Source organism: Poecilia formosa, unplaced genomic scaffold (genome assembly GCF_000485575.1).
Source record: "Poecilia formosa unplaced genomic scaffold, Poecilia_formosa-5.1.2 Scaffold612, whole genome shotgun sequence".
NCBI lineage: Eukaryota > Metazoa > Chordata > Actinopteri > Cyprinodontiformes > Poeciliidae > Poecilia > Poecilia formosa.
Window position 1 is genome coordinate 142541 of NW_006800551.1, and position 18888 is coordinate 161428.

At 40.7% G+C, this 18888-nt stretch overlaps 1 protein-coding gene across 7 annotated transcripts in view; it reads right to left on the bottom strand.

The window, feature by feature from the left end:
• ppp6r3 (protein phosphatase 6, regulatory subunit 3) overlaps positions 1-18382 on the bottom strand; it is a 28841-nt gene extending 10459 nt beyond the window's left edge. For 2 of the 7 annotated variants that reach the window (XM_007541499.2, XM_007541497.2), the window contains exons 1-22: positions 18166-18382; positions 16848-16973; positions 14014-14247; positions 13588-13774; positions 11873-12010; positions 11646-11711; positions 11454-11566; positions 10711-10824; positions 10493-10619; positions 10240-10392; positions 9351-9500; positions 8404-8468; positions 8198-8313; positions 7325-7410; positions 7138-7224; positions 5196-5242; positions 3591-3645; positions 1463-1593; positions 1120-1235; positions 739-949; positions 542-639; positions 256-451 (exon numbers count right to left, since the gene is read on the bottom strand). In XM_007541499.2, coding sequence (XP_007541561.1) covers positions 256-451; positions 542-639; positions 739-949; positions 1120-1235; positions 1463-1593; positions 3591-3645; positions 5196-5242; positions 7138-7224; positions 7325-7410; positions 8198-8313; positions 8404-8468; positions 9351-9500; positions 10240-10392; positions 10493-10619; positions 10711-10824; positions 11454-11566; positions 11646-11711; positions 11873-12010; positions 13588-13774; positions 14014-14240 — 2483 coding nt within the window. In that variant the 5' untranslated portion in view covers positions 14241-14247; positions 16848-16973; positions 18166-18382. Of the gene's footprint in view, positions 1-212; positions 452-541; positions 640-738; positions 950-1119; positions 1236-1462; positions 1594-3590; positions 3646-5195; positions 5294-7137; positions 7225-7324; positions 7411-8197; positions 8314-8403; positions 8469-9350; positions 9501-10239; positions 10393-10492; positions 10620-10710; positions 10825-11453; positions 11567-11645; positions 11712-11872; positions 12011-13587; positions 13775-14013; positions 14248-16847; positions 16974-18165 lie in introns of all 7 variants that reach the window. The other 5 variants (XM_007541496.2, XM_007541493.2, XM_007541501.2 and 2 more) reach the window with 4 other exon arrangements.
• Positions 18383-18888: the final 506 nt, after the last annotated feature.

An 18888-nucleotide genomic window follows, 5' to 3' on the forward strand; every position in this document is an offset into this window, starting at 1 on the left:
CAGGGCTTTTTTGTTTATGGGAAATTATCTTTGATAAATACAGAAACAAGCATAAAAATCAAAACATCTACAATAGTGATAGTAATATTAATGATAAAATAATGGTCAGTGCAAAGTAGCCTGCAAATTCTTTGGTGGGGGGCGGTGAGGGAACTGGATAAGGGCTAAGGGGGGCGCTGGCACAAAAAAGGTTGAGAAACACTGTATTAGAAGATGTAATGGTTGTGTGTATGTGTGTGTGCCTGGAAGGCGGACCTCTTGAAAACGGCTGTCTCAGTCTTGGCATCAACAGTGAGGCTGACGGTTTCCTTCATGGAGCCATTGATGACCGTCTCTGTGATGCTGCGCTGCTCCAAGCACGATGACTCGTCCGCCGCCACCGCCCTGCCACAGTCTGTAGACGAGGAGGACGAGGGCGGAGCCACGTCAGCGCCCAACCAACCATCACATTCTGGAGACGCAGCAGGAGCCAATCAGCTTGGCTGGTTCTAATATCAGTTAACGAAGCAGGAGCAAACACTCTCTGACATCCACAACTCACCGTCAGGACGCATCGGCGCATTGACCCCCAGAGGGTCTATCGTTTCCACGCTGGTTTCCATAGCAACGGGAGAGTTGCACCTTAGAGGGTCTTTGGGACTGAAAAACAGACATTTCTGTTAAGAACTCTTCCATGTTTGCAGGTGGTAAAGTGAGTGCTGCAGCCAGATGTGGAGCACAGCCGTTAGGCTGCCATACCAGACGGGAGAGAAGCTGGAGAAGTCTGCCCAGCCCGTCTCAGTGCCGGGCACTGCTGCGGCAGGAGACGAGTTCCAGGCCGCCTCTGGGGGAGCTGCTGTGGTAGAAGACAAAGGAGAGGATGCATCAGGGGTGCTGGGGCTGGAGGCTGCAGCTGCACCTGAACCCGTCTCCATGGGAACGTCGTCAAAGCTGGCCGTCCACACTGGCGCTTCAGACGGAAACACAATCAGTCAGACAGAGCAGGATGTGTCTGTGTAGCAATGATGCTACCTAAAACCGTCAGGAAATTACAGTTTACATTTTAGCATCAACGAAGGGAACACAGCCAAACCACCCGACTCTGTGTGTGTGTGTGTGTGTGTGTGCTGCTACACCAACCTGTGTCCACCTCCATACGGTCATCAGAGCCGGGGTTACAGGGTTCAAACGGATCTCTCTTTGAGTCCTCTTCCTCTGAGTCTGTGCTCTCCTCACTGTCGGTGCTGCCTGAACTCCTGAACACATGCGCACACACGCAGAGTCAGAAAACCACTGAAGCTGCACACACAGGCTTACAGGCCACTTTTTGCTTGATCATCTGGAGGTGAGCTGATGAATGCTTCAGCCATCACATTGTGACGAGATCACTCACTCTTTCCCTCTGTTTAATCAGAGTTGTTGCTTTTCAAGCTTAGCTAAAACTATTTTCAGACCAATGCCCTCCCTCCAGCCGCTGACTCACCTCGGACGTCTCTGTGCCTCTGGAGCAAAGGTGACATCTTTTTCATTCCAGATGTCCTCTTCATCTGAACCAGCATCTTCAAACTGCTGGATTTTCTCCTTACAGCGTGCCTCAAACAAGGCTATATTAGCCTGGGGAAACACACACACACTGCAGGGTTAGAACTAGGGCTGAAAAGATTCCTCGAGTGACTAGAGTACCTCAATTATTAAAATTCCTCGAGGAAAATTTATTTGCCTCGAAGCCTCGATAAATTATGTTTAATTATTTAGCACACCGTGTTCCGGCCAGGCCGTCATTTGCGTTCCGCCGCGCTCTCTCTTCCGCCTGTGTTGTTGATGAAAGCTAAGTGTTAGCAGCATAACGTCCAGTTTTCAAGTTCAGCCTTGGAGGATTTTACTGATTCATGATAACGTCCGGGTTTTTGTTATTTTTCGGGGGACCAATAAACATCCTTAAAATGACGGGAGCAATGCTTGGAATACGGCAGCTTTTCTCCTCACTGAGCTGCTGGTTCAGAGCGAATGGCGAGATTATTTACACGGTGAGCGGATAGACTGAACACTGCGGGCAGCTTTGCTTTAGATGCGTAGCTTTACTGAAAATACCAGAAAATAAATTTCATCCCAGTCGCAACAAATGGGTGGCGAAGAGCATCGTGATGTTACATACCTGGGAGATGTGTTTCTGTGTGTGACGAAAGCAGACCGTGTCAAATCCCATCGCTAACATGAACACAATAAATGGCTATAAATGGCTGGGCAAGGTGAGAGTTCATCTATTAAACTGACAGAAGATGAATACATAAACCAAAAGCTGGAGAATAGACTTTTTTTTATAATAACCTCCTCACATATAGGCAGGCTATTTGTGAGTCTGCCTCTTTATTATTACATTGAATATGTAAACAGATTTTTGTATAGCTTTTCTTCAGGATAACTTAAAGTGAGCTATTATTTTTACAAATTAATTTTCTAAACTACAGAAAAGTAATTGTTAGAGAAGCTCAAATGTGGAAAATTGGACTGATATTGATATGCGATAATACTGCCGTTATGTTAGATTTCCCAATGTTTTATTTTATCTTGATTTTATCCGATTACCCGATTAATTGTAAGAATAATCGATAGATTACTCGATTACTAAAATATTTGTTTACAACAGCCCTAGTTAGAACCACTGCACATGTTCAGAAAGCTTTAGCAGCAGAACAGCATCGGGGGTTAAAGATGATGACTGTTACTGGGCTGCTGTACTTTAGTTTTCTTTAACTGGAACAAACTCAGCCGGGCTAGAGGCGTTTCGTGAATGAACCACAAGCAGTTCTGAAAGCTTGACTCAGATCTTTTCCTGACAACAATATTGCTTTAATGGTTTTCATTCATAACTTGAGATCAGACTCCAGCACAACCAATCTGCAGCCGTGAAGTACAGAAGTTGTCACGACAACACACGGGCTGCTGCCTGTGGAAATAAGTGCAGACGCTGCACACCTCAGTGTATGCATTAATTTTCAGGTGATGTAATCAAAAACATTTGTATTCCTTGGCCTTTGACCTGGTGTGAGATTAATATGAAGTGTGTATGTATTTACAGAAGTGTTTTCCTGTGTTACATGATGTGCAGCATTTTGTGTTGGTGTTTTTTTAAGTGCTTTACAAATAAATTTGTTTTAGTAAAATTGCCAGCAACAGTATTTACTGTAGTGAAGCAACACTTGACTGAAAGGAGAGACTCCAGTGACTGGAAGCAGCACACTAATGTTAACATGACACGCATGCAATAAGGTGAGCATGCTGTTATTAAATAGAGCAGCATTCCAGTCATCAGTCGTGCTGGTTTCTGTCTGATCTGCTGGTTTCTGTCTCACACAGAGAGAAAACACTGCTAAGTCTCCGGCTGCTCTGAAACATGACATATGTCTGTCATTTGGAACCCTAATTTTAGAAAAAACTGTTTTTGCTATTCAGGCCATACACATGGTCTGAACACTGAGGACAGATATGGGTCACATATGGACCTGTGGTGTAAACATAGAATAAGACATGTAGAAAAACGAAAACAAAAGCCTTTTTCTCTTAGATTCATTATAGATTTTACATTTTTAGGATCAATATTTAGTACTTACACTTTCATTTGTATTCAGGGAAAAGTTGATGTCTGATATTCTATCAAATGGAATACTGCAAGATGAAGAAAAACATGAGTTTAGCTATAGTTTTTAGGCATCGCCATGGTAACACATTACAAAGTGTGTAAACAGAAGTTCAGGTTCAACATATGTGGATAAACTTGTTTCGTGCAGAACACCACCAGACGAAGAAACTTCCTCAATCACACAAGTGTCTGAACCAGGCAGCAGCAACTACAGAACTACTGCTGCTTCCACTGATCACTGATAACCAATCAGTCTCACAGAAACATGAACCTCTGGCTACTCCACAATGGAAGGGAGAGAAAAATCACTTTACATGGAGATTTAAATAATAACAGTGATTAAGGTTGCAAGTTATGGCAGAAACAAAGCTGCAAAAACTCCATAACTGAAGCGGTAATTTAATAAACTAGAGATTAAACTTTTTAAAACTGCAGTGGAAAGACAGTCCTGTTCTGTAGTAGTAAAAGCAGAGGTGTAAAGTTAACAGGTTTCAACTGCCTGGAATGGAGACTTTGTACCGATGTGTACAGTCAGGATTCAGGTTCTGTGGAACCTATAAGCAACATGTCTGACTGTTCTCAAACACTTATTTGGATAAAATCTGCTTCAGACTGTGTGGGGGTCGTGGTTTCCAGAGCTTCTGATACCGATCAGAAATCAGCTGATCTGGATTGTCAGAACATCCTGTGATGTTAGGCTGGTTATATTCATTCATGGACATTCATGTTTGATGGAATACAGAAATAAATAATGTTTGCATCTCTCCACAAAGATTCTGAATTAAGCAGAAAAGATGACCCAATATTTATTAAAGTGACAAACTGACATGATTGAGTTGGATCGGTGGAAAAATCAGCCAGTAAGAATCAACTTAAGTCAGAAACTAAATTCACTAAAACATGAATGCCATGAACGGTACGGTAACAAACTGCTTCCTCCAAACACTGGAGTTTTTACAGCTGGATGTTTGTTTCCACAGGAACTCACTTTTTAGAAGCTTGCAAATATATTGAGCAATATTTCTATGAAAAAGACACAAGATCTGAACTTTGTTTCTGACATATTTCTATTAATTTAGAGAGCATTTCACCAAATCGTCACTCATTTCTAAAACCCCCACCAGCTTTTGAACTGTTGATTATGCCGAGCAGAAGACAGAAACAGACTTCAGGCAGATATTCCCCATCTGAAGAGAAGCAAGTGTTCTTAAAGCACCAATCAGCTGCCAGCTCTCCCCACAAGCCTTTATACCACTGCTTAGGATTACATGGACCCAAAGCAACTTCCCCTGAAACGGGAAAATCAGGCTACAGTCGGCAAAAGACAACAAGCTGAGGTGGATAATGATTGGTTTTCCATGAACCGCTGAAGCTGCGGCCTTGTTCAGAGGAAGGAGAAATGGATGAATTTCAACCTCCATTTTCCTAATTCAAATCCAAAATAAGTTAAAATGTTTTGTACTTGTGACAAATAAATGAATGCAATAGTCAACAGTGCAGGAATATATGCAATCCACCAGCTTTATATTGCCTTTTGTGTCATAGACAGTTATATTAATGCAAGATGCATACTTACTCCACAACATCATCCTGGTCAGCAAACTCTTCGTCATTGAAGCCGAACTGCTCAATAAAATTGGACGTCATTTGTTGCATCTGATAATCAGAAAAGGCCTGGCAAGACCCAGGACCAATGATAATGATATAGTCTTGGCTCTACACACAGCTAGGCATTAGTTGCAGTACAAAACGTTACAAATGTATCACAATTCTGGTTAAAACACAAATGCACAATTCAACTATCTATTCCACCTGAAGCTGTTACTCTGAGTGAAGTGACTGGAAAGGCAGGTGATGCTTTGGAAATCATCTCAGCTCTGCAAGCAGGGGCTTCCTGATGCTGCAGTGTGAGGTTCTGATCAAACCTCAAGAATGACAACTTGCTTCCAAATAGATCTAAAAAAAAAAAAGATTTAAAAAAGGCTCTGATGTTTGAGGCTTTAGGCTGCATGATACTGACCTTTCTAAATGTAGAAAGGTCAGCAGCTCTTCATGCTGTGTGAGTTTAGGATGAACTAGAAATAAATGGGGTCTAATTTCCATGGAAGTGAAGGGTCAGTGTTTACCATGTTCAGCCAGTCAGAGCTTAGATGATTTCACAACAGAGAGCATCACCTTGTGTTTTCTGTTAGACATTACACACACTCCCAAACAGGTGAGCATGTGACAATCCACATAGAAGTGAAGGACTTCTGGAAGACATCACCAACCTGGGCTTCATCTCAATATGTCTGAAATATCAGAATGTTTAAAATCTCTTCCTGATCACCAGGATTGTTTCATCCTTTCCTGCAGCATCTTTCAACAGCAGGACAAGAGCTTCGAACCTCACCACTGTCCTTTCAACAGTGGAAGCGACTTTTGATCCAAAACCAAAGCTCAACAAGAGCCTAGCTTCATTCCAGCTGTTTCACTTGGAAACAGAACATTAGCCTGATGAACAGATCAGGAATAATCAGATAAAAAACAAACACCAATGACCTGAGCAAGCAGCGGCACCGCTGAGCGTTCAGAGCTGGGCTGTAACAACCCGGCTGAGATAGAAAAACGGTTTCCAGCAGCCTTGTTCCAACATCGATATCTGATATTCATATTAATGTGATGGCAGACAATCAATATTTATCATTATAATATATTTCAGTACTCTTTCAACAAATTGGAAAAAAAAACATGTTCACAATGTTGACTTCACTGCGGCTTCTCTGCTTCAGGTAAACTTCCCACAATCTTTTGCTGCATCACTATCACCATCACATGGCCACGCTCCTCTCTCCAGAAACAAATGGCAACAAGAAGGAAACAGTTTTATTCATAGGACTGACCACGTTCGTGCATCTTTATTTCAGGAAGATTAAGAAAAACTAAATTCCCTTGTGAATTAGATGAAGATGCGAAATCATTTTTATGGGAGTTCATAATAAGCAAAAGCTGTCATTTTCACATCAAACATGGTCTGAACCTCCATCCAGTGGTGAGGTTATGCAACATGCAGGCCTGTGACGGCACCACAAGTCTGATCAACAGTACTGGAAGAAAACCCTATCGATAAAACACGATGTGATCTGAGAATATTTCAGGCAGGAACGTCACTGTTGTGATTAAACAATGAAGCACATGCATTAATTTGACAATAAATCATTTCTAAATGAAATGTGAAAAACGGTTCCCACGGTTTCCCTCTATGATCCTGCCTCTCACATGGAGCCAAGCGGTCGGAGGCGACGCTGTGCTGCAGGGATTGTCACCGGCTCACCTGGCTGAAACTGTTCACAAATCTGTTTCACTCAGCTGAAGAGGTCACATTCACACAATTAGTGGAAGCTTAGTTTCATTCAGTTCTAACCAATTTAAAGCAAAGCTAGTAGTGATTGAATTGTTATTGTTATAAACGATTTTAAACTATTTCTGAAGAATTCAATCACCCAGGTCTGCATTGTGGCTACATTTGAGTGTCTTACTTGTTGAAGTGAAGAATCCTGGTGAAAGCCACCATCTTTAAAGTCTACCTCATCATCGCTGGAAGAATGGATGTGATGAGTGTTCACCTAAAAACATAAAACAATAAGGCTCTGGTCACTTTATGACTGGAGACATGAAGGTTGAAGTAAAATCCCTCAGAGAGGCAAAATTTATCTAGTAACTCACCAGGTCAACAGTGTTTCTTTTGTTTGTGTCAGCAAGCTGCCCAGAAATGAAGGCCTCCCAGTTCTCTCTGTCCTCTGTGGGAAGCTCTGGAACACACATCATAAGCAATACAAAGTAAAGTCAATCCCATCACCTCCATCAGCAACCATAAGGCTGTCAGATTTTAAAAATTTCATCTAATTCTCATGATGTCTGAGAACTTCAAAATAAAATCACATTGTAAAGCCTGTTTTCAATAAAAAGTCAATATTTACTGCCAATCACATTTAATAACACCAAATTTGTTAAGGGTTTTATTGGCTCAAGTGGCCTTTATTTAATAGTGAATTGACAGGAAAGTGGGTAAGGGGAGAAGGGGGAAAACATGTGGCAAAGGTCACCAGGCCGGGAATTGAACTTGCGACAGCTTCATTGAGGACTAAGGCCTCCTTATGCGAGTTGTGCTTAACCCCTGCACCACCACAGGACACCAATAACACCAAATGTCTGTGTAGTATGGTGTAGTAGTACAGCAGCACCCCATATATGGAGGTAATGGTCCTCCACATGACAGTCCTGAGACATTTAGTGGCCATCTTTGTCCTTCTCCTTCTGCTAGCCATCAATAAAAGCTCGAGTGCCAAAAAATTCTTTAAAAATCTCCAGATGAACCTAAGAGCACAAAGTAAAGTCCTGGTCCAGCTGTAAGCTACATTTGCTCACAAGACATCAAGTAACTCTTCATAATTTTTACTCTTCAAGTAAAAATTATGTAATTTTTGCTCAATTTAGCAAGTAAAACTGAGAAGTTTCAGCTGTATGAAGACTATACAGTCATATTTAAATATAGTATCAATGCTAGTCATAAACACCACAACTAAAACCACTCCTTACCAGAGATGAGCCCCTGTATCTGTGGGCCATTAGGACCTTTGTCACTGTTATGAACAATGGAATTGGCTATTCTGGTCAGATGGCCCATGTAACCTCGTCGTCGACCGCCCTCTGATCTGAAATACACCAACAGCAGCAGAGTTATCCAACACCAACAGACCATCGTGCAAGCAGAACGTCTGTGGCGTCAAACAGGAAAAACCTACTGCTCTTTCTCATTGGAGCGCCAGGCATCTACGATTCTTTGGATCAGCTGACAGGCTTGAAACAGCTGGAGGAGGAAAAAAACAGACATTGAGAAGAAATTATGAAAAACAACAACAAACACAAAGAGTGCGTCCAACAAACAGGAAAACCCCAGGAATAGAGTCCTGAACTAGGACTCTATTCTAGTTACAAGTCTAATCAAATTGTTAAAAGTAGCCTCTCTGAAAAAACACAGAACTTTTACTGTTCAGATATGGGATGCCAGTTTCAACAGTATGTTTATATTAAGGACACCAAATGGGCAGATATCTGATATTAATACTGCTGTTAAACCAATAAGATATTTACTGATATTGTATTTTTTTTTCTAGACTTTCTAGACATGTAAAAGTGATCACACCGTCTACATTGCTTTTCTGCTTCAGGTAAACATCCCATAATTATCACTGGGATGACGGTGGCAGGAGTTTGTCCCGGAATCAGTGGGTCTTTGGTTCAATTCCAGCTCCACCTGCCCACCACCAGCCTGCTGGTGTTGGCCACAATCCTGTAGTGATTTCATTTAGAGCGTCTGAGTGGCATCACCATCTGTCACATGACCTGGCCAATTTGTTAAAAAGACTGATTTGTTAAAACATGACTAACATCGGCTGATAGTGATGCCGACATGTTATGCATCACTACTTTACTTAATTTATTATTAAAAGATCTGAAACATTAGTTTCACTGTTTCTAATAAGAACTGATCCATTAGTTTGGTGGAAGATGTCGAAAGAAACTAAACCCAATAAAAATTAATTGGGCACATCTACACACAGCTGTGAACATGTAAAATCTCTGCTTATGTTTTCCTTAATTAAGACATTTAATGTGGAACAATAGGAGAAAACAAGTGTATTCAGGATAGTAATCAGCTGAAGGCTCCCTGTCATTAAGTGAGCCTTACATGTCTGATGAGGGCGCTCTCTGCTGCGCCGCCCTGCTCCCCGTCTGGCTGCGGCTCTGCCGGAGCTGGAGGCATAGCCAGAATCATTGCTGTGCAGATTTCCACCTGAATATGGAGGAAGTTGTTCCAAATGTATTTGAAATACATATCCTGTTAAAAAGAACAGAAAGAAACAGACAAGCTGTTCAGCAATGAATGATATGAGGCCACTGTTTTATAAAGCACTAAACGAAGTGATGGAAACTTTACTGAAGACAACAAAGCTGCTGCTGGGTAAGCTCTCCTAAAACAGAGAGCTTAACACCTGCACTCTACAGTCAACTGTTGTAGTCTGTACTCATGCAAGATTCCATCTGGAGGGAGTTTCATAATAATCAGTGCATTAAAATAAAGTAACAGAATGGAATGGTGTAGTTAGGCCTGTCACAATAAACAATGAATAAATTAATCACATGATAAACCAAAACGAACTCAATAATTTTCATTTGCTTGATTTATTGTTAGGGTTAGGATACCCTCTCTTTTTTTCTCTCTTTCTACCAAAACTGGTCTTCAGTTTTCTGCTTTGGTCTCAACTATCCCTTTGTTGACAGACAATTCTGTCCACAGAGACTTCTTAATTATTATTTTTTTGTTGTTGTTTCTGTTTTGTTTTATTTTGGATATCTAAAATGTCTTTCAGTTTCAATGTTTAAATGTTCATTAGAATTTTAGTTTATTGATCTTTGAGAAAGTGGTCTTGCATTGTTCTTCTGTTATTATTATTACTGTACTACTTGAAAATTGCCTCAAAACAATATTATCGTTTATCACAATAAGTTCTGGGACAATTTATCGTCTGGCAAAATTTGATATCGAGACATGCCTTGGTGTAGCAGCTGGTACTCACCAATATGACTCCCAGCGTGTTGAGGTTTATGAGTTCTGCAATGATGCTGTGAGTGTTGCACTGCAGCAGACTGGCCACCAGTCTGACCACATTGAGCCTGGTGTTGCCCACTGGTGGGTCCAGGACCCCCCACGTTGTCTTCAGCACATTCTTCTAATGATGGAGAGCAAACACTGTTCAGCATGTACAACTACACTCAACAGCATGATCAACCTGATAGTCCAAACCCTTCAGGGTGAGGAAAAGGTTTTACCTTTGGGGGTTCGAGCAGCAGCTGGTGGAAATCTTTGAGGCGGGGTCTCACAGCCTCCAGGATGCTGTGGTTGACTGAGAATGAGGGGTGGGACATCCCAGGAGGGCATTCCATGTGACCCTCGAACCTACGAAGTGCAGCGGCAGATTTTATTCAACTGGCTGTCACACGACCATCACCAACACAAAGTCAACTTGAAGATATTGAACAGAACATACGCTGGTCTCCTGGTCTCAAACAATGTGAGCAGGATCTGGATGACACTAACTATAGCAGACTCATTTTTGTCCTTCTCAAAAATATTTGAGAGCAGCTGCTCCACCGTTTCCTGCCTGAGAAAGAAGAGGACCAACAGGGAGATGTGAGAGGAGGTCTTGAGCTCACCAGAAACATCACAAGGAACTGAAAGTCTAAAACAGACTGAAATAAGAACAAAGAAGAAAACATCTACCAAGAAGCAAATAAATGAATTTTAGGTCTTAAAACTTTACATGATGATATAAACAATATAAGGATGAAATGGAACCAATCTGGGTTTCCCTAGCAACCTAAAACTCTTTTCACATCATAGTGAAACAAACAAGCAGCTACAAACTCCCAGAATGAGTCACTTCATCCTTTTAGAAACTACTGAGAGCAAAGGCCCCGCCATGATGACATCATCAGAGGGGCGTGGCTTACAGCTAGCCTTACCCTGCTGGGAACTTCTCCAGGGATGAGCTCAACATATTTAAACATTAAAAGGTTAGATCCATGAATTAGAAGGAAATGATAAAAACCACTGAGCAAACTCTGGTTCTGATGATCTGGGGTCTGAACATCAACTTTCATTAGGAGTGAAACTGGCAACCGAGTTATTCAAGTTTCACTTCAGCCTTTAATGTCATATTCACAGATCCATAAAGAGTTATCAACCAACAAAACAAGTTTAGTTTTATAAGATGCAAATGTAGCAGTATACTTCTCTAGCGTAGCCAGAAGAGGATCGGGCTCAGAGCAGCCCTGGACCTGAAACATCTGGTCTCTGCTCAATCTGATGATTTCACATAAAGACTGGGAGGCGTTGGAGTGTCTCTGTGTCGACAACAAAATCTGGTCAGTGTGAAGAAGAGGTCAAGTAAAGGCAAGGCCAAATTACTCTTAAAACACTCACATCTTCATCTTGAGAAGGCTGGACCATGTCAACCAACCTCTGAATCACTTTCTCCTCATTCAGCCACTGGAAGGCAAGACGGTAAACAGGGTGTTGCATTATTACACAAAAAATCTTAAGAGTTGCCTTCAGAGAAACAGATTATCTGTTACAGATTTCTGACATTTGAATGAGAAAGACAGTGATGAATGTCAGCAAAGCTTGGTGAGCATGGTGCCGTTACCCACATTAAGAACATCATGCCGTAGCTGCTGGGGTTCAATGCATGTGAGCATTCTGAGCAGCAGGTCCATGATGGCAGACGTCCCGATGTGTTTTATCATCAGATCAACAAAGTCATCCCTCTTCCTTAGAAAATTCACTATCTGTTAAAAACAGAAGAGAAATTCACAATGATACCATCAGGAGTCTGGAACTCTAAACAGAAAAAAGACATTCAGAGGATTTCTTTCAGTTATTCATATCTTAGCGTTGCTTCTAGAATAGCCACTGCTGTAACAAGGTAGAGTATTTCATCCTGACTCAGAGTCCAGGTGTTTCTCTCAGAGAGCATTGGGGCCACTGCTAAAGCTGAGACTTCTCTTTAACATAGAAAGTACTCCAGGTCCAGAGTTACTGTGTGTGTACGCTCTGACCTCTCAAAGGCCCGGTCGATTATATCGCATGGTCTGGTTCTGCTGGATCTCACTTCCTGATAGAAATGACTGAGTTCTTTCCACTCTCACCACATGCTTGTTCAGAACGAGGGACTGCTGACAGCCAGTGACTCGATGCAATCAGCAGAGCTTCCTTTTACTAACTAGTACTACTGGTACAACTGGTACTACTAGAGATGCTTCAGTCAGGTTTTATGCTGCCAAAAGAGATACTGATCACTGATCACCGATACCAATCACATGTATTGGCTATTCATTGTTTCATTTTGTTAAAAACACAATTGGTTATGTGATCTAGCAAAAGGAACCATTAAAAAAATAAATAAATAAACTAATTTATACAAAAACGTGAAAAAAAAAATCTTGCAGGCACAATGCAACAGCCATGCAGTCAAAAGGACGACTGAAAAACCTTATATCAGTTACAATATTTAACAGACTGAAAACAGTCAGGCTCAACGACCTGAATTATACAGAAAGTCAAATAAATCTCACAACACTGCCTATACCAAATAATGTAAAGAAAAAAGAAAAATGCAGGTTACATTAAAATAAACTATCATAAATCCCCCAAATGAAAACATGGCCAATTGTTTTGTGCATGAACAAATTAACTGTCTCATGTTGGGTATTAAAAATGTCACTATGTCATATGTAAAAAAAAAAAAAGAAAAAAAGAAAAAAAAAAAAAGCTTTTTATTTGAAAAAAAATATTAGTGACATGCTGCAGCTTTAAGGATCCGCTGTCTGTGGAGCTTAAATGGTGGTTGTGTCTCAGCAGAGGCCGTCCAACAGTGACACGGGTTGGTCATCCAGTCACATAAACTTAATGATCATTTTGCTCAGCCTACTGATTGACATGTTCACATTGGTGATTGTGAGGCACTTTAACTCCTCTGTCTTTAATTTACCACACTATGTTAAATATTTGTTTTTTAAATATCGTATTAAATTTGTTGTGCTGATGCATTTTGAAATCGAGGTATTTTTCCATCTCACAGCTTCACATCACTCTCACGGGCAGCACAAACGTTCCACACAACTTTGCTTAGGATTTGCTGCCACTCTTACGCAGCTTGAAGGAAAAAGGAGATCTGCTGCAGAATGGGCATCTGCAGGCCGCCAAGCAGGACATGCATGTGGTCGGTAACAAAAGACAGTGATTGGCAAACACCCAACATATACTTTTTCACGGAGATCGGCCGACAATGATCAATGGCCGACTGATTGGCACAACCCTAACAAGTGCTACTACTAATTTCCACTGAGTATTTTCCCAGACATACCTGTTCAGGCTTGCGTCCTATAAGAATAGACAGCACTTTGGAGAAAAAACTGGCTAGGAGGGGGTTCAGCGGTGGATCGTTCTTCAGGAAACCATACAGTTTCATCAGCAACATCTCATCTTCTCCCAGTCTGTCATTGATTTGGCTCACATCTGATGTCAGCAGCTCGCATGATATGTTGGGATACCTATGAGACAAATGTTGCCCTTTAGACTCATGACAAAGTTTTCTTTACTGATCGATTCATGCCGACAGTATTTCACTCCAGGAACAGCAACCCACAATCTCTATTGATGACTTCACTCACTTGTTTCAAATTATGTCTTCTACATTATAAACTCTTCAATGTTTTCAACAGAAAGATTAAAAAACATCAAAAACAGTGTTATTCTTTTTCCAGAAGGCAGTTCTGAACCATGCTCTTACTTGTATTTAACCTTTTCCTCTACATCAGCATTGGGCTCCTGTGTGATGAAGGTGACCAGGTCCTCCATGCACTGCGCTCTCAGGAGGAAATCCACCAGCTTGTGGTTCTGAGCCTTGCACTCCTGCAGGACGTCATCCTCATCCATGACTTCTGTCAGGGTCACGTCCTCCTTCTCCAGGAGTGTGTCAATGTGGGATGTGGTGTGGAGGTCAAATTTCCAAAACATGGTGGATCTAAAGACAGACCAGACTGAATTAGCTGAAAACATCCACATAGCTGGCAGGTGTGTTTCTGTGTGTGACGAAGGTGCCAAAGATCTGCCACTCCAGGAACAGCACAAAAACTATAAATGGCCTTACAAAGGATGTAATCATGTATTAAGTTGACTGAAAATGATTATGGAAACTGAAGACAAGAGTATTTTAAGTATCTATGTCAGTCTGCTGCTTCATCATCTTTACTATTAAATTTAATATCATTTCAGATTTTTGTGTGATTATTTTTCCAGGCTACCTTAAAAACTTGCCATTTTTGTTACAGGATAATTTTCTAAGCTGCAGAAAATTGAGTAACACTTTATTTGAAGGGATGTGCATAAGACTGACACAACACTGATAAATATGACATGACAGCAGCTGTCATGAACACAAAGAAGTCTTCATGAATGTTTATGAATGTTGGCAGGAAGTATCATTCTACACTTTTAATGCAAAGTTGCTTTAAAAGTCAATTAAAAGTGCCACCTTTGCATTAAAGTGTCATTTACCAGTCTGTGTCAGTGTTACTTGCCAATTAACGCAAAATTTCACTTCAAATAAAGTGTTACTGAAAATTGTTAGGGATTCACAAATATATTGATGTTATGGAAGAATTTACCAATGTTTTATTTTATTATATATTTTTTAATTAAATTACTTGATTATGAGAATAATCAATAGATTACTAAAATAATCATCTACAACAGCCTATACTGAACAGAAGAATGATATTATAACTGAGCTTGGCCCTCCTGAGAAAAAAAGGCTCTTCCTTTGATGATCTTAAACTTCTGTCATCTTTCTCCTGAGCAGATTTACTTCAGACTGCATCTGACAGAAAGCAGGGGAAGCTGTCGCAGAAAACAGTTGCATGGCTTCTGTGATGGAACATCCACACTCCTTTAAAGGGAAATAAGAAAAAACCAATTTCCATAAAAACACATGACACTTTGCCTTACTTTTTGGCCCTCGGTATGACCTTTCTCCAGGTTTGTACTTCAGTCAACCCATAATGTTTCCTTCCAGAAGTCTGAGTGATTATGTCCAAGGGAACATCACTTTACTGTTTCTACAAAGTTGCCTCTGTACTTCAATTTCTAATTCTTAAAAGCTTTTGGACATATATGAATTCTGACAGTCTCCTTGTAGTTCATGTCAATTTTGTTTTTTGGTGCCAGCTTATCCAAAATAAAGAAGCCACTTTAAGTTAGTCAGGTTCTCATAACTAACTAAAAGATAAAGAGAATGACGTAAATCTGCTTCAGTCTTCATAGCATTGAATTGAGCCGTTACCTTCATCCTTCAAGGAAAGCATCTATAAAACAATATTTAACTCATCTTCAGCTCAAAAACTTTGCAACAACCCCTTTTACTGACCTGCTGTGTGTCAGGTCAGAAAAGTCAGACAGTCTGAGCTGACTACAAACCTTGGTGACTGTCACTATACTGATGTGCAATGGTTTGTCTTCACTGAGTAACATCTTAGACTGAGTCTTGTTTCAGTCTAAGATGTGACACTGACAGTGCATGTACAGCTGCTACTCACTCATCATCAATATAAGGCTTTGGTCTAACTCTTGACTGTAACTATGTGAAACACAGCAGAAATTGAAGAGCCTGTTAGCTTGACTATACCATCCCACATCCACCAAGAGAATGATCGTAAATAAATCTGAGCAGCTTTACAAGCGCATGTACCCTAGTAAGCTAGCAGGTCCCATGGTAACAACAAGACCTTATGGTGTGGATGCCCTTACTGTGAGGTAAGCCATGTTCAAATGCAGGCAGTCAGAAGAAGCTGTTTAACAGATATTTCTGTTTTCTACCACATGATTTACATGTAGCAGTAAACAACTATTAGAACTGCTTTTTTAGTAGGTCTTGGGTTTGACTCCCACCCTGTGGTCTTTTTGTTCTCCTGGTGCATGACAGTTCTCATCAGGTACTCCTGCTTCTGAGGCAATCAGCCACTCTAAAGTGCCTTCAGGTATCAGCGCATGCATGAAGCTGTCTGTCCTGTGTTGCCCGGTGATGGAGTGGCCACCTGTCCAGTGCACTGCCCTCTTCCGACCCAGCGACCAGTGGAAATGCTAACCAATCCACACTGACTGCTGTTTCTTTAATGCTAGCCAAGCTTATCCCCAACATTAGAGGCTAAAGCCGGTTTAAAATATCAACGCCATAAAACATTTTCTGTTTTAAAATAATAGCAAAGACCTGTTTTACAGTGACTACACTTTAATACACATGGTGTGACAATACCTCTGCACCCAGAAACAAACAGCAGCCACGCATAAAACAAAGGGTAGAAAATACATTTGACTGCTATTTTTATAATTCCTAAATTATAACTACTAGATAACACCAGAATTTGCTAAAAACTATCTTCATATTAAAGCTTCCCCACATTTTAAAGTTACTGAATGCAGCTGCTTCTATATATACAAAGTGCAACACAAATAACATGCAATATTTGTTAAATTAATAGGCAAAAAAGGAACAAAATTCTGACTGGTGCATCTTTAAGAAGTGTTAACTAGCACAGAGGTCACGTAACGGTAAGCAGTTCTGCCTACCTGTAAATATATCAGAGTCCAGACTACGGAGCTCAGGTTAAAAAGAGATTTGTCCTAGTCTTTGGAAGTTGTGTCCCATTCCAGGAGAGACAGCTGGATGGGCAGAAGGACAGATGCTGGACAGGCCTAACAAAGCAATTCAGAAAAGAAGATATGGAATCAGAGTCAGATGATAGACTCTGTTACTTCAACAACATGATAAATTGGTTTTTATTAATCATATACTATTAAATAGTAATGGAAATTGATCATTAATTTTCTCCGCCACCTACAGCATCTGGAAATCTTAAAAATACAAGGATCCATCTCCACAGTCTTTAAATTAAATGGAATGTAAACATGTTCACAATAAATATAACACCCCATGTTCTCTCAACCACTATGGTCATTGGGCTACAACAGGCTGTAAACAAAACACCACACAGCAGGACAATAACAGCCAACACAAAAGTCCACATTTCTGATATCTTATATCCCACAAATATATCTTACTTGGTACTCTTGGAATCAGTAAAATAAAAGATTTTACCGGGTCCAAAGTACTCAACAGAACAAAACCTCTCAGACAATTCTTTCAATGGTTTTATGAAGTGAACCAAAGCAAACCCAGACTTCTTGACCGTGCTCTAATCAAATTTTAACCAACCCTGTTTACCGGCGTACATGTTCTCAATCTGACCTGAAGCGAACAACATCCGCTTCACGTTAATTACTTACACCTAAACGGATCATCTCATTTCCCTTTTCAACCCCGAGTTAAAGAATCAGCAGGATGATAACGCCGATATGCACATACAGGCAACAGCAGTCACAATTGAAGACCGTTACTTACACTTCGCTGCCGCTAACGCAGTAGGAAGAGCAGCCAGTCATAGCAAAGAGTTTATACTTCCTATTAGTTTTGCTACATATTTCCGACATCTAGTATACGGTGCTAATGGCAGAGTAACTTCTTGTAAAGCTAAATGAACCCAGTCGGTACAGTGAAAGTAAAACCGGCTCGTGCTAACAAGCTAGTGAAACAGACTACAGTATGCTAGCCTCTCCTAAATAAGGTAGAGGAAGAATGTCCAGTTAGCCGATGTCAGCGAGCTATGGAGCTTCCAAGTTAAAACATTTCATCTAATTACGTTTTCCGTATGCATGTTACTATTACTATGTGATGACGGTGCACCTGCATTTGTTAGAACTGTGAAACTTGATCTAATAATCCATAAGGTGATAAGACTGCAAAACATGTTTTGTGTTAGCCAGCCAACGATAGCCGGTTTTATGAAGGCTGCTGGCTAATCGTCTGTAAGGCAGAGAGTACACCTACCGACTGGCAGCTGGAAACGACAAATCTTGAGCATGTAGCTTATCCCGCCATTAGCCTTTGACCTTACCAGTACGAATCTGGAAACAATATTATATTCCAGAAAGGAAAATAATGTGTTCAAAAGTGATTCTAGCAGGCGCCAAAAGGTAGATCTTCGGACTGTACTTTTCAAGATGGCGGTTCCGCCAACTTCGACGACCCCCTCCCCCACTACAGCTGCAACGTTTGTCAGTATGTCAACCAATACAGCGACACGATTGGCCACATGCCTCATCGCTCAAAGAAGGTCCCGAGCTTTCATTGGACGTGAATCTCGTTGCTTCCGGGCGTCATTTTATCGCAGTATTTGGATTCGGTGGCCATGAAAATCAGTTTGTAAAGCTACTGTTTTCTGAATAGCAGAAGTAATGAAAAAAACAGAAGTAAAAAAAAAAATAGATAATGCGCGTATTTTCATGCTTGATGATCATTATTTGGACAGGTGCGTTTTTATATAAATAATGGCTCCGCCCATAGGTTTGTTTTGAATTTACAACCAAACTGCACGTCAGAGCTCCTAGGTTAAAATCCCCTTGTAAATAAAATAAATAAGTGATATAAAATGGCTTCTTAAGCAATTTAAAGTCATCTATCTATCTATCTATCTATCTATCTATCTATCTATCTATCTATCTATCTATCTATCTATCTATCTATCTATCTATCTATCTATCTATCTATCTA